At 41.6% G+C, this 17,671-nt stretch overlaps 1 protein-coding gene across 1 annotated transcript; it reads left to right on the top strand.

The window, feature by feature from the left end:
- The first annotated feature begins 112 nt into the window (after positions 1-112).
- On the top strand, positions 113-17,638 carry LOC143843775 (lipase member M-like). Its single transcript, XM_077350369.1, has 10 exons — positions 113-249; positions 1,455-1,557; positions 1,760-1,853; positions 6,168-6,366; positions 6,710-6,819; positions 7,936-8,072; positions 12,207-12,353; positions 13,471-13,542; positions 15,873-15,938; positions 16,164-17,638. The coding sequence occupies exons 2-10, from the start codon at positions 1,465-1,467 to the stop codon at positions 16,395-16,397; spliced, it is 1,152 nt and encodes a 383-aa protein (XP_077206484.1). The 5' UTR covers positions 113-249; positions 1,455-1,464; the 3' UTR covers positions 16,398-17,638.
- Positions 17,639-17,671: the final 33 nt, after the last annotated feature.

Raw genomic sequence — 17,671 nt, 5'->3', positions numbered from 1 at the left:
AGCCAACAAAATCCATACTGATTTATCAAAAAATCATTTTTGGCAGCAAAGGGATAACATCTCCAAAGGTGTGTTCTTTTTGTATCTCTGATAATTGCTAGCTGTCTCGATGCTTCAGGATGACAGGAAAATTATAGTTTGGTGAGAGTCAGAGTACCTGTGAAATTTTTGTCCTGTTTTTTAATGAAGCCACTCCACTCCAATACTTGTGTCTTCAGTTTAATTTCTTAGTAAGTTACCTGCAACCAGGTAGGGATGCACTGGATTTTTATCACTGTGTGTGTGTGTGTGTGTGTTTTGGGGGGAATAGTGAATATTTGGCCCTCTGATTTTGTCAAAGTGATGCAGTATTAGGTAAGATGACATTTAATCATCAGAATTTTGACATGTTGTAAAAGATTTTGAAATTCAGAAGCACGGGTTCTATAAGTTCACATTGCAGTAAACTTCAAGCAACATTTAAACATTTCTGACTTACTCTGACCTACAGAAGTTGGTAGTATTGATTTTTAAAAAGCTTATGTGAAAATTACGTTTTGAATAATTATTGCTTGTAATTTATTGCATACAAACTGATTATGTGCATGTAAAAAAGGACAGCCCAGGGAATATTCATAAATGAATTCCCTAGGAAGGTTTGTACGCTAAAGGCCTTTTGGAATTTGTGATATACCAAAGTGAGTTGGTTTGGGACTGTTTAACATAATGCTACAAATCCAAACTTGATGCAGTATTAACAAACAGAACAAAAACTTGAAAAAGAAATTCTTTGTACATGCCTAGATGCCTTTCCCATCCTTGTTATATTTTTATCTGTAATTTTCAGCATGTTGATTGCAATATCTGCTTATAGAAATTATTTCTCCTCTTGCACAGTTAATAATTAAATCTGTTTTAAAACGTGTCACCAGGGAATCGTTTCTTAACTAAATTGCTGAAACAAAGGAATAGCCTGCAAAGAACATTTTTGATCATGTCCCCCTAAATGGGCATTAAATAGATATTTGCTGACTCTTCAAAAAATTCTAAAAGGAAAGTGAGACCAAAATTCTCTTTATCAATGAAAAGTGTTTGTTTGTTTATTTATTTATTTAATTTTGAGATTTCTAAACTGCCCCTTTCCCAATTTGTCCCCAGGACAGGTTACACCAGTAAAATACGAAGTACAACTGAATAAAACCTTAAATAAAACCTACAGAACTCACTTTATATACCCTACTTCTTGCAGAATAGAATAGATCTGAATCAAACCAGGGAATTATGGCTTAGTTTTAAAATACCAAATAAAATCCAATATGGCATTTATTTGTTGTAGTTGTTTTGGCTTGGCTAAACCAAATGCACAATCAGAAAACCCTACAAAACCCTGAAGATGTGTAATTGCTCTCTTGAAGCTAAACACATTTTAAAAACTAAATATCTTTTTCAAATCTAAAATATCATTTGTTTTGCAGATGCTGCAGGATGTGGCTACTGACCATTATGTTGGTTCTACAAGGAACTGTGTATCTGGGAAAAGGCCAAACCAAAATGAATCCTGAACAATTTATGAACGTGGTATATTTTATGCTTAGATTTAAAAAATCATTGTAGTTGATGTGATTCCAATCCCCCTTCCTTTCCTCATACCATTCCTCAAGACACTAAACGTAACTCACAGGATAGTCATTTTCTCTTGTATTATTTCCTTTCAGAGGCAATCTTTCAGCTTCTACCAAAACTTTAATTTTTGCTGAACATTTTCTTTTTGAACCCACAGAGTGAGAAAATCAAGTACTGGGGATATCCTTCTGAAGAATATGAAGTACTCACACACGATGGGTACTATCTGAGCCTTAACAGAATTCCAGGAGGTAATGGGGAAAAATGAGAATGTATGGTGCCATACTGTTATTTAGTCAAATAATATAATGCAAAGTTCTGCTTTGAACACTGCCTTTGCAAAAAAGACAGTGCCGTGTATATTTGTGTGATTTTCATACGGCAAAAATAGCACACATGTATAAACTTTGTTTTTCAGGGGAGGAGCCTTACCCGGTGCTACAACCATACTTTAGTAGGCATTGTCACACAGAGTTCAAAAGATGCTCACATGTGTGACTTTGCTGGATAAAATCTACCAGGGCAATGATTTGCCACAAAACGTTGCAGGTTTGGAGAGGTCTAGCACACCATTTCCATGACACGTTGTAATTCTATGCTGCCTTACAAGAAACATTTTGTTTTGGGCAATGGCTTCTCTGTGCTACTCTAATAAGGCCCTTCAGAAGACAGCTAAATTAATCCATATAGCATCCTATGAAAGATTTGGGGCAGTAAAAACAATGATGTATTCTAACCTTGTCTTAAATGTATCTGCAGCAGATAGTAAATTGATAATACTTAAACCTGGTCTTAATTCTGTAGCTGAGAGTGGTAAAGGGGAGTTAAGCAGAGGAGAAAGATCTGGAAGGATGCTGAGTTAAGGAACTGGGTCAAGTGGCCGTTTCAAGAAAGAAATAGCTCCTAGTAAAGGGTGTGCATGATCCCTGTCAAATCTAAAACATATAGTTTCTAGTAAAGAGGGGTGACCTCTAGCAAGTCTCAGGGAAATAGCTCATAGCAAAGGGTGTGTGTGATCTCTATCAAGTGGTTAAGGAGGGATATTGGAATTTATGTGAATGTTGTTTCCTTCACCAAGTTAAGCATCTCTGAGACAAAGAAGCCTATGCTTGCGTGTGTAAACAGAGACTGCCAAGAAAACTCTCTCCTTAGTTTTAAGGACCTGTCTAAATAACTAAATAGCTTCTTGTTTGTGACAAACTATTGTTCATGTTTATACCGTTACTTCATTCCTGTTGCTCCTGCACCTTCTAAGCACTATACATGACACCTACCATTTACCCTCAAAAATAAAATAAAGCAGTTTGTTAGTTTTGAATTACTATTGGCCTCTCACGTGCCATTATTAAACAAAGAGAAAAGGATTTCAGTCAGTTCCTCAATACCGTAGGATGGGTCAGGGCCTTTTCGCACGGGGATCTTTGTTGCAAATTGTTTGCGGAAGGAAAAATCGCCATTTAAAATAGTGGAATTCGTCGTTTTGCACACCTGGCTTTGTAGTGGAATCAGTTGCGTTTTTTAGCGTTTCCCACAGGCTTCCGGTCTCGGCAGAAATCGCTAGAAAGGAAGCGCTATTGCCAAGCTCGTCCCGCCCCTGGCCGTCAAGCAGCCAATGGGCAGCCGTTAGCATGCTCCCAAACAGCCCCTTTCCCTTTAAGAAAGGTTTTTAAAAAAAAAAAACAGACCCATAGCAACGAATCTGTGTAGATTCTTTGCTATGGAGAGACCCATCCAGCTGCCTAATGTGAGCTGTCGTTTGATTGTATGATCGTTTGCACGCTGGCTCGAGTGATAAAAAAAAATTCCCCCCCCCCTTCTCACGGGCTCGATTTTCGGCTGAATTTATGTGTAAAAAATAAAGGGACTTTATTCCAGCAAACGGGCTTTTAAGTGGTTTGTGCTTAGTGACTAAAGGTGAAGGAATGAAGCCAGGGAAGCCTCTAAACAGAAAGAGGCTCGCCGGTGCGTTTATCCCCGCTCGCTCCGAGAAAAAAAAATGGCGATCGCTTCGCCGGAAGTTTGGAGAAGAGAGCCAGGGGGAGGGGCTTTGAAGAACCAGCAACAATGGTAACGCACAGGTCTTTAGCGCTAGTGTTGCAGATTGGTTGCAGGAGTGTATCGCTATCCGGAGGGTGAATCCACTTTTCTGGATTTCCCTGAAAGCGCTAAAACGAAGCGCTTATTGCTGATCGGTTTCAGGAGTGTTGCAGATTGTCTACGACGTCGTGGGTAATGCCAAATTAGTAGCGTTTTCAATTAGCAACCATTGTGCTATTTTTAAGCCGTGGGAAATGGCCCTCAGTATATGCATGGGACAGACAGAAAAACAAAGAAGGAAAAAAGGGGCTGATTCAAAGAAGAAGATAAAAGGCCAGAGTATGGAACTGAGACTTGCGTTTCTCATCCAAAAACTTTATGTGTCCACCTCCTGTCAAGTCCGGTATTCTTCAAAGGGAGACTTAACCTCTAAGATCTCAATGACCATTGGAGTTAAGCAAGGCTGTATTCTGGCCCCCTTGTTGTTTAATTTATTCATTAATAATTTAGCGCAAAAACTGGAACCTATTAATGGTCATCCCCCAAAACTTGGTTCCCAGCATATTCCTTTGTTGTTGTATGCCGATGATACTACAATACTCTCATATACAAGGGTTGGCTTACAACGATACTTATCCACCTTTTACCAATATTGCCAAGATAATAAGTTAGTAATTAACTATGGTAAAACAAAAGTTTTGGTTTTCTCTAAGAGCTGGCATGCAATGACTTGGTCTATTGGAGGCACTTCAATAGAACAAGTCAAAACGTTTAAGTATCTAGGTGTTACCTTCCAATATAACCAGAACTGGCGCTCCCACTGCCAACGAGCTATCAATCTGGCCAAATCCTCATCTTCCTTGATAAAACAGTTCTTTTTCTCTGCGAAAGGTAACCAATTTATTCCTGCAGCAATTAAAGTTTTTAATGCCAAAGTAATGTCCCAGCTCCTGTTTGGATGCCCCTTATGGGTTCCTGCCTTTAATAAATCTATTGAGGGTGTTCAATCTGCTTTCTATAGGCAAATTGCAGGGGTTCCCAATTGTGTCTCCTACCATGCCATTTGCGCAGAATTTGGCCAAATTAGGGTAGAGACAAGGGCCTGGATAGCTACTTTTAAATTTTGGGTCAGACTATTTTTTAGAATAGAAACTGGCAGCCTTTTAACTTGTCTGAAAAGTGACCCTCTTAAATTTCGATGGTTCCAGGCTATTGAACAAAAATTAGTCTCCATTGGCATCGATCTGAACTCCCTATCACCTCTGGAAGAAAAATGTATCTTCCGGATTATTAAACAGAGAATATTAGACCATGAGCAGCAGGAACTCATACCTACCCAGCCTCGAGTCTGCTCACCAGCATTCTTTGGCATCACTATGCAGAGAAATATTATGTCTACATATTTGCATCTTCTTGATTTCCAAGCCCTGAGAAGAGCTTTTCTCCTGGCATGAATGAATGTTTTCCCTTCAAAAGTCTTAGAGGGAAGATTCCACTGTATCCCATATCAGACTCAGTCCGTGTGGTTCTGGCTGCCCTGACTCTGTCTCACACATTTGGTTAGATTGCAATTTCTGCTCTCTGACAAAGACCCAGAGGTAACAATTTTAGTTGCCAGAGTTTAACTAAGATGCTTTTATAATATGCTGCCTACCTTGTATTTTATCTTTTATAGTTTATTTAATCATTTTAAGATCTGTTTGGTTATGTAACCCCATGGCCTATTTTATTATTTTGTTGAAATTTTAAACCCTATTTTTATATGTCTTATACATATTTTATGCCAATAAAAGGTTACTGACTGACTGACTGACTAAAAGGCACTAAAGGAGGAATCATTATAGCACCAGAGTCTGTCCCAATTTTGTCCATGACAGACACATGGACAAAATTGGGACTTCCACTATATATCTGTTATGTGGCTAGAAGGTTAATACTAAATATAGAAGGAAAGATGGAGTATGAACTCTTTTTGTACCTGTGCATGTCCACTTCAAGCCATTTTTAGTCTTTCCTGGCCCTAGCCTGGAAATGAACTTCTGAATATTTTTGAAAGTAAAAAATTTGTTGGAGTTGTGTAGAGCTACTTCCATATGTATTGCATTTTAAAGTCAATCAGCAGGCCTATGGATGCTATTTTATGCCTTTGAAAGTATTGGTCAAAGCTCTTGGCTGCAGTTGTTTTACATTTAATAGAATAAAGGCTTACCAGAAACCCTGTGTATGGGGATTAGTGGCAGGGATGTTTTGAAGTATCGACTATTTAGAGTAAGCACACATATACAAACATGCTACTTCTCAGTTCCAAATGTCCCATGTTCTAGAAGATTAATTTAAATTAGTAAAAAAAGAGTGATCAGATTTTGTTTATAAGCACTGGTGTATAATTGTAGCCCCCCCACCCTTGAGTTTTCTAGCTGAACCTTTCTGTCTTATATCCATATCCAACATTCTAACCATGTTATAGATATTTTGATTTTGTGCCATATCACAGAAGTTTTAGCTTCATTAGTCCTTTATATTTCCAGGGTCCAAGGCAGCTATACTGCTAATGCATGGCCTGACATTGGAGGGCAGCGTCTGGGTAGCAAATCTGCCCAATAATAGCCTGGGCTTCATGCTGGCAGATGCTGGGTATGATGTGTGGATTGGAAATAGTAGAGGCAATTCCTGGTCTAGAAGACACCAATTCCTTACAATTGACCAACAGGAATTCTGGGATTTCAGGTAAATCAGTTTGGTATGAAATGACAGATACGTAGCATTCAAAGAGCTGCCCAATCATCTTCCTACTGGAGCTTTAAGAAGTGGTCTCAGATCGTGTTTCACAGTTAGACATGAGTGAGTAGAATAAATATAAGCCATTTATAAACATCATTAAAAAGTTGCATGATTGATAGTTAAAGATCAGTCATGTTGCTTAAAAGAACCCATTGGAAACAATAGTGTCAGAATCAACCAATACAATGGAAAATGTATTGTACATCCTTACTTCTTAATAGAAATAGACACAGTGCTGAACAAAGTTTTCTGAATGTAGCTAATAACCAATGCATGTTCTCATTTTCAGTTTTCATGAAATGGGCATTTATGACCTTTCAGCCATGACAGACTTTATTCTGCTAAAAACTGGAGAGGAAAAAATCTATTATGCTGGTCATGCCCAAGGAAGCTCCATAGGTATGTAAAGAATTAAGTTTATCATTCTAGACAGAAGAAATTAGATTCATGGAGGATAAGTCTATCAATGGCTACTAGCCATGGTGACTGGGGGAACCTCCATTAAGCCTCTGAGTCCCAAAGTCAAAAGGCAACATCAGGGGAAGGCCTCTTGTTCAGAGGAACAGGATACTAAATTAGATGGACCATTGGTCTGGTCCAGCAAGGCTCTTCTGTTCTTATATGCTTGCATTCTGTTATGTAGCACTATGGTATTTAAAACAGAGAAGGGTTCTGAGGATAATTTTAGTCCAAATTTTGGGCATGGTCTGGATTGGATTACTCTAAAGCCAGTAGAAAAGTTAATATATACTATATAAGAATAGAAGGGGGAGAACCTGAAAGGAAGGGAGGGTGAATTTCATAATATTATGCATAGCCTCAACCATAGGCCTGATGGAAGAAGTCCTGCAGGTTTTACAGGTCCTGCAAATTGTGATAGCTCCATCAGGGCCCTGATCAAAGCTGACAATTCATTCTACAAGACTAGAGCTAGGGCTGAAAAATTAGGCCCCCCGATTGGGCCCTCTGCTTGTCAGTCCAGCCCCAAACTGCGCGCGGCTGCTGATTGGCTGTTTGGCCTGGCAAGCACCAATTGGGAGGCGCAAAGCGCCTCCCAACCCGCCCCACCCACCACGAGGGCAAACCTTCGCTCCATGATGGCCATTCTTCTGCTGGCCACCGAGAGGGAAGGTAGGCCCCCACCCCCCCTCGCCCGGCCTGCCCATGGGGGGGGGGAGAGGAAAAACCCTTCTGAGCCCCCGATCACTGTCCCCGATCACTGTCCCCAGAAGGCTTTTCCCATGGGGGGAAAAGTTTTCTGTGGGGGGGGGACCCTCCGAAGGCTTCCCCGGGGAGGGAGGCTAGTGCCCATTTTATTGCAGAATAAAATGGGCTTTTAATCTAGTTAATTATAAATCTGGAATATTTCCTTGCCATCTCTTCTGGGTCCTGCTTTTATATTTAGGCAATTTCTCTTATCTTTGCATACTACATTTTTTAACAACCATCTGTCTGAGAATAATGCATTACTTCAAACCAAGTATGTATGCAAAATGGAATTTCTCATCGTGACAGGTTTTGTGGCATTTTCTGTGGTGCCTCAACTTGCTGAAAAGGTTAAGATGCTTTTTGCCTTGGGACCTGTATATACATTCATGTACACAAAATGTCCAGTTTTACAATTACTGAGGTTGCCAGCAGGATTTCTGAAGGTATGTGCATAATGATGAGTCTGACATATTTCTGAGTTTTATGTATCCAATTTTCCCAAGCAAAAATGAGACTGTGCATTAGCAATGAGAAAACTTCCTTCTGTTTGGATTACTATTAGAGAATAATCAAAGTGTGTATTTTTTAATGAATGTTTGAACTTGGTCTAAATTCTGTTGTGTATGTATTGTGATGAACATTTTGCTTTATGTTCCAATGGCTATCCCTCTACTTCATCCAGTAAACTCAACTGATTTCACAGTAATATTAACTCTTTCTTTGGCTGTTTGAAGCACGTCACAATGATAGTCAGGAGTGTGCAATCAGGTAGTCCGCAGGGCCTGCAAGACGGAGCTCTTCCACCTGGCATTAGGTTGAAGCCAGAAGGGGACGTCCGAAGTTTCAATCTCGGGATCCCACCCTATATGAGCATCTGAGTGCTAGAATTAAATCAAGACATGGGGTTGGCTAGAATTGACAAAGTTGGACTGAGGAGTCTCGCATGGTATGGGATACGGTGGAATCTTCCCTCTAAGACCTTTGAGGGGAAAGCATTCATTCGTGCCAGGAGAAAAGCTCTTCTCAGGGGTGGGACATCAAGAAGATGCAAATATGTAGACATAATATTTCTCTGCATAGTGATGCCAAAGAATGCTGGTGAGCAGACTCGAGGCTGGGTAGGTATGAGGGTCACTTTTCAGACAAGTTAAAAGGCTGCCAGTTTCTATTCTAAAAAATAGTCTGACCCAAAATTTAAAAGTAGCTATCCAGGCCCTTGTCTCTATCCTAATTTGGCCAAATTCTGCGCAAATGGCATGGTAGGAGATACAATTGGGAACCCCTGCAATTTGCCTATAGAAAGCAGATTTATTAAAGGCAGGAACCCATAAGGGGCATCCAAACAGGAGCTGGGACATTACTTTGGCATTAAAAACTTTAATTGCTGCAGGAATAAATTGGTTACCTTTTGCAGAGAAAAAGAACTGTTTTATCAAGGAAGATGAGGATTTGGCCAGATTGATAGCTCATTGGCAGTGGGAGCGCCAGTTCTGGTTATATTGGAAGGTAACACCTAGATACTTAAATGTTTTGACTTGTTCTATTGAGGTGCCTCCAATAGACCAAGTCATTGCATGCCAGCTCTTAGAGAAAACCAAAACTTTTGTTTTACCATAGTTTATTACTAACTTATTATCTTGGCAATATTGGTAAAAGGTGGATGGGTATCATTGTAAGCCAACGATAGATAGATACCAATGACCTATTATTTTATTTTATTTCCAGGACTGGATAAACAATATCTTTTACTTCAAAAGGCACTAGTGATAGTTCCCAATTTTGATATTTTCACTTCTGCAATACGAGAAATACAAATCTGTTATACAGTCTGTTGTCCCCCCCCCCCCCCCCGCAGTTCCCTGGGAGGCCACAAAAAATGCCCTGCCTTGCCAATGCCTGGAGGAATCCCAATGTTATTACATTGTTTGAGAAAGTGTGTGAGCACACAAAAGCTCATGCCTTTAATAAATCTTTCTTGGTCTTAAAGTTGCCATTGGACTCAAATTTTGTTGATATATTTCTGTGTAAGTTTTCCTTGATCTTCTTGTAGCTAGAGAGAGTCTATTTCATATTCTCCACTTCTTAGTAGCACTCTTCTAGGACTTCTTGAAACAGTTTGAAGTTCACAACACTTGGGTTTGCATCTGGCAGTCCATGCAATTCCTTCTCAAGAGGATCTTTGTTTTGACATTGTTGAGTAGCAATCAGTCTTTGTGAGTCAGATTTTGATATCTGTGATTGGCTGGTAGGAGGCCAGATTGGCAGAAGGAAGACCCGACTACATGAGCTTTTGGCTTAAATTTGGCCACAGCTTTTATTGTATAACAAGCACCTCCCACCAGAGGGTTGGCGCAGCATGGGAAGGTCCGAACCTGAGCAGCCCGCTGGCTGCCCCTCAACCCACCAAGTGAAGGAGCACGTAAAGAACCCCGCTGGGAATACATGGTCCTCAGCTTGGGTTGCTAAGATGGGGAGACAACCACAGAAATAGTCCAAGGGCGCAAATCTCCTTGGCTTCAATCTTTCAGTTGTCTGGTCATTGACGAGCAGCACTGCCCACCCCGCTAGGTGTTGAACTGCTCGCAACCACCCCTTTAAGGGGGTCCCACGGTTGTGGGGAGTCCGATCGCACACTGGCTCCCCATGCAATTGGCTCCTTTCCATGTGAATACCCTGCTGTGACAAAGAAACAAACACAATTAATTAAACAACAAATAGGGAACAGGAGGGTGGGAGACTTGCTGGGCGGCCCAGCAAAGAGGTAGGAACGCCCCAGGCAGCATCTCAAGCAGACGTTCCTGGCCCCGCCCCCGAGCATGCCTAGCGTGCTACCGCTGACAGCGTGCCCGACCGCTTCAGGAGCCAGCCACGCCGCCGTGTCTTCCCTGCCCGCACTCCGCCAGCCAAACAGCGGCTCGGGTGAATCCTTGCCACAAATTTTGTCATTTTGAGCATGAATTTTGTCATTTTCTTATTTGCAGTATTAAAACTTTGAATTGTGTAGAAATAGCTTCCAATAGTCTAAGTTAACGAGTCTCTTTTGGAAGGATTCATTTTAAAAGTATTAGTTATGAACACTAGGAGGCATCCTTTCCCATTGAATGAAATTTTGTGAGAGAAGTTGAAGATAAAAGTTTGTAAGTCTGTTAGAAGAAGATGAAACATCTGACAGTTTCATCTGTGGCATCTTGTATATTGAAGGTATTATTTCAAAGACATTCAAAATATTAGTTAAAAAACCAGTTGGTTTTTAATTCTTATAAGGCTTAAAAAGCTTGGAAATATGTACTGTTCACTCCGTCTTTAGTATTCATTTAGTCCAATGTCACAACAGTGGAGCTCAAGAATCCAATTTATATCTGGCTAAGTTCCAAGAGACAGGTTTTTCAGTAGATGCTTTAAAATACATACAGTTCACTCACACATTTCAGCAGTTCATTCGTCACAGCATTCTGAGTTCAAAGTACTTCACTAGATTCCAAAAATGTAAGATAATTAATTTTCTAAAAAAAAAAAGCTTCCAAAAAAGTAGGTAAGTGAAGCAAGTTTTTTTTTAAGCAAAAAGTTAATAAATAAGAAAAAGAAATAGGGCAGGCAGACAGTTTAGTTATGTTTCAGACTCTTCCCCCCCACACACACACACAAAGGAGTGTTTAGGCCAGCAAACCTCATCTGCCCCAAATTTGAGCCTCTGCATGAAGCAGTCAGGGCGGTGAGGTCCTGCCTTGTGGATGGGTGGCAGAGATCATTGTTTTGTTTAGTAACACAGTAACAATACCATGTTCCTAAACAAACAAACAAACAAACAAAAAGCCCAAGTGGCTTCTCGGTACTGCACAGTGCTGCGGAGCCATCTGGCCATTATTTGTCCCTTACAGCAGTGGTCCCCAACCTTTTTATCACCGGGGACCACTCAACGCCTTTTACTGAGGCCCGATGGGGGGGGTAGTTTACTCCTCTACTCTCAACTACTGCCCTAGCGCTCTCTGATCGCTATGGTATTCTTTAAACATCCCTTCAAAATAAGATACAGACATGCCACAACAATGAAGTGTGTTGTAAAGGGCTGGAGGGGATGAAGTAAAGGGCTGGGGGGGGGGGAGAAGGCGTCCTTCGGGGCCCACCTCCAATTAGTCGAAGGACCACATGTGGTCCACGGCCCACAGGTTGGGTATCGCTACCTTACAGGATGCCGTACGTCAGGGGAGGAGCTGGGCGTGGATGGCCTAACTCTTCCCTGCCAGATGGGCCTGGCCTGACATAGGTTCTGATGGGGACTGTGGGTAGGAAAGGAATGTGGAAGAATCTGCATTTCCTTGCCACAGGGCAACCAAGGGCCTGAGTCGGGCCAGCTCCAGCCTGACCCCGGCAGACGCTGATGTCATCTGGAAGTGGGCATTAGCCACAGCTAGACAAGTGCTGGCCTGGGCTGTAGTCATTGCGTGGAAAATGTCCCTGTGCATCTTTCCTTATTAGAAAGTTAAGAATAAGAATCTCTTTACTCGTTATGACTTTTATTATAGTATTAATGTATTTGAGGAATTCATGGAATCAAGATCCTACCTCTTTTTACATAGATTATATTTGGGACGAAACAACTGACCCTGTTGAATCCAAGACTCAAAGCGTGGGTGGCCCGACAATGCAGTTGCAAACCAGTGGATGTGCTTTGCAAGCAAGCTCTTTTTCTTCTTAGTGGATTTAATGAAAAAAACCTAAATCAGGTATTCCTGTGCATTTAATTTTTATTTTAGTCCTTTGCACTAAGATTTGAAGACTGTCAGTGTCAGCTTCTGTGCATTTGAGGATTGGTTGATCCAAATGTACATGGGAGCAAGATGGAGGGTGGTTGTACAATCAGCAACAGCAGATTCCTTTGTTACTCAAACAACTGGAGGCCGCCTCATAATTTGCTTCCTCACCTAACAGTCAATGTCCTTCCTCTTAAAATTCTCTTCCCAGCCTTGCCATTCTCTGCTAGCTATCAAGCAAATCTCTTGAAGTTTCTACAGTGATCCCTTAGCTAGGATTGCTAGACTTTCCCCTAGCATAGTAATTTCACTTGACAACCAGCAACATATGATGCTATTTTTTAAAAAAGAAGATAACCTTTGCTCTGAGACTCTTCATGGAGAGACTGGAAAAGTCAATGCAGTTGGAGAGGGCAAATAAATCTCGAATTTGGGAAGGGCGGAGTCTTTGTACAGGACATCAACAGTCCCTCATAGTTTAAATTAGAACAGATACAACAAGCACAACCTAAATTTTTCTCATGCTTCCACTGGCCTTGGATACTCTATAACACCGTTTATGCACTGGAGGTTTCATGCAGGGTTACAGGCTGGAGTTTTAGTCGTGGCAGGTTGCCCCACCTGTTCCTGCACTCACTCGGAGGATCATTTGACCTGGTGCACCTTATTCGCCCCCGATTTGTGCTTCTGCACAGGAGCTGGGGCAGTGAAGTTCCCAGTGCATAAGCGTTCTAAATGAGCAAAGCAGCAGTATTTGTGAAGTTGACTTGTTTGTACTCTGGAGGCTCCAGAAAATGCTCTTCCTTGCCAATGTCTGGAGGTGCTCCTGACAAATAATTTAGCTATTATAATACATCTACACCTAAAAATCTATTTGAGAGAATGGATCCAATAGAAAATATGCATATGTATGGGGCAGTCCTGCTTTGTATTCTTGGTGCAAGGGGGACAAAACTGGGAAGGCTTCTGGAATTTTGGGCCCACCAGTAGAACTCCTGATGGCACCTGAATTTTGAGCGCCCTCTGATGAAGAGTGTTGGACCAAGATGGCTTTCTTATGTTCTCACAACCTGCAAATAATTTCTTACAGAGCCGGACTGATGTGTATGTATCCATATTCCCAGATTATACATCTGTGAAAACTGCTATCCACTGGGGTCAGGTATAGTTATTATAATTGAATGTTGTCTGTTCATAATGCTATAATAGCTTTATTTAAGAAAATGCCCTCCAGCTCTATTTCACAGGCAAAATAGTTGCATTTAGTAGTGAGAATTCTAGAGCCAATTGGTCAGTACTGATTTTATAATCATAAACCTATTCAGAAGTATAGTAAATGTGTACTTCTGTATGTGTATTCCTGGACCAACAGCCAACTTCTCCTATGTAATGAAAACACTAAACAAAAAAAAAGACAAGAGAGAAAACCAGTCAGTGAAAGAAATCTGAACAGCTATGTACTGAATCAATTACTTAACTTTCTCTCACGAGTCTAAAGAACGAGTGATTTTGTAGTAAGGAAAACTGTAACAATGAGCTTACTTAAGACTCTCTGTGCATGGCAAACTTGCAGCCAGCTCCATTATCATGAACAGAGTTACAACTACATTTTTAAAAAACTAACACCCTCATGCAGCCAGAGTTAAATGAACTGACTGACATGTTTGCTGACATTTGCCCATTCTGATGAACTAGTAAAATTCCTATACAGTAGTTTCAATTTAGTAATTGAATTAATTAAAGTAACTACAGAATGGTTTCATAGAAACATAGAATCATGGAATCCTAGATCATAGAGTTGGAAGGGACCTCCTGGGTCATCTAGTCTAACCCCCTGCACTATGCAGGACACTCACAAACCTATTGCTCATCCACGCTAACCTGCCACCCCCTTGAACCTTCACAGAATCAGCCTTCCCGTCTGTTTAGCCTCTGTTAAAAAATTTCCAAAGATGGAGAACCCACCACCTCCTGGGGAAGCTTGTTCCACTGAGAAACCGCTCTTAACTATCAGGATCTTCTTCCTGATGTTTAGATGGAATTTCTTTTGAATTAATTTCATCACATTGGTTCTGGTGTGTTCCTCCAGGTTTCACTTTCATTGTTAATTTAAAACATTTATTAGCTGCCTTTCTACCTTGCTTTGCAGGAGGACATATTCACACCCTAGAAGGACACAAGGAACCATAATCTTTTGGTGTAAACTTGGCCACAGTTTATTTGCAAACAGAGTGTGGCACAGCATGGGGAAAGGATCCTGCCCTCTTGCAGTCAGCCAACCGCAAGGCAGCCCAATGTATCAGCAGGTCACTGCCCTAGGGTGCTCTGGTGACCTTGCCTGGACCCTGGAACCCCCATAGCATGCTGAATCCACAGGAGGTGGCAGATGGTAGGGACTAGGGTTGTGCGATTCAGCTGCCGAAGCGGCCGTTCCCTCCGGGCGCAGCCAGCACTGCGCCGCGCGGGGGGGGGGAGGGCGGTGCCAGCAGAATCACGCAGAATCCACGCCTGCATGGTTGCACCCGCTGTCATGCTGCTGCCGGCACTGCCCCCCCCCCGCGGTGCGACGCTGGCTGCGCCCGGAGGGAACGGCCGCTTCAGCGTCCGAATCATACAACCCTAGTAGAGACCTGTTGGGCGTTCACCTCTGCTGGGTTCCCCTGCCACCCGGAAATGTGGGTCAGCCATGGAAGGGGGGAGAAGCCCCCCAGCTTCGCATACACCCAGACTTCTATGGAGGCCCCCTCCAATGGGGAGGTCAGTGTGCAGGCTCAGTATCCCTCAAAAGATCTACCCCATACTGCAAACCCACAAACTGTGAAAATAGTTTGAAATAAATGCATGAAGTGATACAAGGACATATGTATTGAACATCAATACCAACAAGGAAGGGTAGAGTGGACGCTTCACCAGCGAGGAGGGGGAAAGAGGCCACACACTCATTTAAAGGGGAGAGGGTGCTGGCTCAGCCTTCCCTTCTTGCTGTCCCTCCACCACGTTCCTGTGCTTCCCACTGCCATGGGAAATGCAGGGACTTATAGTCCATAGCCTCCATTCCCATGCCTGGTGCTTCTAGCTGTGAGTCCCTCGTGGCAGCAATGGCATCCTCAGGTGAGTCCTGGTCACCCTTATAGGAACTGAAAGAGGCTTATAGTGTAAATAATAATAAAATACAATAAAACCCACTAGTTAGGATCAACAACTTAAGCCTGCTGGTAGACAGAGGAACCAATCAACTAATCCAATCCCATCATTAACAAAGTCTTCAGCTGCTAGCTAAACATTGAGCATGTGGGTGTTCTGGAGGAGCTAAGCAAAGATAGTATTCAGCTGTACGGGTTGCATTTGCATGGAGGTATAATGTTCCTTGCACTGGCTACGGTACCATTATTTAAAAGACTTAACAAGTGTCCTCTTCCAAACACTTCATCTTGGCTTTGTGCGACATACTAATATACTCATTCAACCCTTGTGTTCCATTTCATTTCCTAGTCAGCTAAAACGGGAGAATTGAGATTCTTTGACTATGGATCAAGAAATATCGAAAAATACAACCAGGTAGGAATACGCTGGATTTTTATTTGCTATGCATTTGGAAAAGAATAAACAAATATTGAAAGCCCTATAAATAATTGTGCAAATTTATTCTTTTTTGGGGGGGAAGGGGGCTGATTTAGATTCTTAATTTATTAGATTTACCACAATTTCAAATATTGCTCTAGCTGGAATTTCTATGGTGAATTAATTTCATTTTGTTGTTGTTGTTTTTTTGCCTTCTGCCAGACCACTCCTCCTCTATACAGGATAGAAGAGGTCACGGTGCCGATAGCAATGTGGAGTGGAGGACAGGATTGGGTTTCCCAGCCAGAGGAAATCATGGAATTATTGCCTCGAATCACTAATCTCATTCATCACAAATATTTGCCTGACTGGAACCACTGGGACTTCATTTGGGGATTAGATGCTGCTCAGCGCATGTATGTGGAAATCCTTGGACTGATGGAGAAACACTTGTGAATACACTTGTACTGGGATTAAGAGTTTTTAAAAGGGTCTTGTTTAGGGGACAGCTGTTGGTTTCACAGTACATGTTATTAGCTATGGATGAGCATTAATTGGTTCCAACTTCATCTCTCTCCAGTATCTATTATAAGTGGCAAGGCTGATTTTAAAATTTTGCATTTTTCATCAGGAAAAAAAAAGATACTCATCTATGTAGGGAATGATAGATACTTTCAGTGTTATATCAGTCCAGATTCTGCGTGATTATGTTCCCAGTGCTAGAAAATTCCTTGTTTAAGGTTATCACTAAATTAAAGAAATCTTAGATGATTATTTATAAGTGTGATTGATCATATGGTTTACCAGTTAAATGTACAAACATTTATATACAAACTAAACAGCAGTTTTCAAGAAATAAGCTAATAGTTATGATTGGGGAAGGGTGGCACAAGAGATTGTGATTGCTCAAAACTTTTATTTGATCAAAATTCTCAGTTAAATGAATTGATTAACTAAACATTGCAGCCGTATTTGATTGCATAAGTCAGACATTTACAAAGATGATTGGGATCGTTCAAGTGAAGATGACAAAAGGCAGTTGAAAACTGCGGAAATGTTGGTTGTTCTATCCATTGTTCTGTCCATCCAGTGTCACTCTCCATTATTTTTTTGTAACAATGTATCTATACATAGAAAAAGGAAAAATAACTACCTAAACAAAATAAAACTTCAACATAGATAAAGTATACTAAGTATACAGGCAACTTAATCTTTTATACAGTAACTTTGTGTCACACATTTTAATGGTTAATGGAGGGAGTACACTCACCAGCCACCTGCCAGCTCTGTCAGCAGTCTGAGGCAAAGCGAGGGAAGTTGTTGGACGTGACAGTTAGGGCAGCCTTGGGTCAAAAAGGGTTGGCGTGGCCTGTCCAAGCCTCCATTCTCACCCCCCTCAGCAGTCCTACCGATGTTCTCTCCCTGCAGTGTTCAGGGGCAGTTGGGCAGCGGTGTTACCAGATTGCCCCTGGCCGGGCTGGGAGGGTGGGCTGTGTTGCCTCCCTATTGGTCCCAAGTCCAGTCTTTGGACTAATTGAAAGGCACTTCATGCCTTCTGATTGGTCCAAAGATCAGACTAGCCCCACCCACTCTCCACGCATCTAGGCAAAGCTGTTCCCGATGTTCTACCTTATAATCAAATCTGCAATAAGAAACAGTAATGGAGAAAAGAGTAAGCCAGGCAAATGGTGTATATATTGTCCCTCTTAAGTCACAAACTTCTCTCTTTT

The sequence above is a fragment of the Paroedura picta genome, chromosome 8 (assembly GCF_049243985.1).
Source record: "Paroedura picta isolate Pp20150507F chromosome 8, Ppicta_v3.0, whole genome shotgun sequence".
Classification (NCBI taxonomy): domain Eukaryota; kingdom Metazoa; phylum Chordata; class Lepidosauria; order Squamata; family Gekkonidae; genus Paroedura; species Paroedura picta.
Note: the sequence above shows the minus strand (reverse complement) of the source record. Positions and strands in the feature narration are given on the sequence as shown.

What these genes read in the sequence shown, in the direction of transcription:
- LOC143843775 (XM_077350369.1), top strand. Translation starts at nt 1,465, where the DNA reads ATGTGGCTACTGACCATTATGTTGGTTCTACAAGGAACTGTGTATCTG. An exon ending in CTGAACAATTTATGAACGTG is followed by an intron (nt 1,558 to 1,759) that starts GTATATTTTATG and finishes TTGAACCCACAG; the next exon opens with AGTGAGAAAATCAAGTACTG. An exon ending in CAGGAATTCTGGGATTTCAG is followed by an intron (nt 6,367 to 6,709) that starts GTAAATCAGTTT and finishes TCTCATTTTCAG; the next exon opens with TTTTCATGAAATGGGCATTT.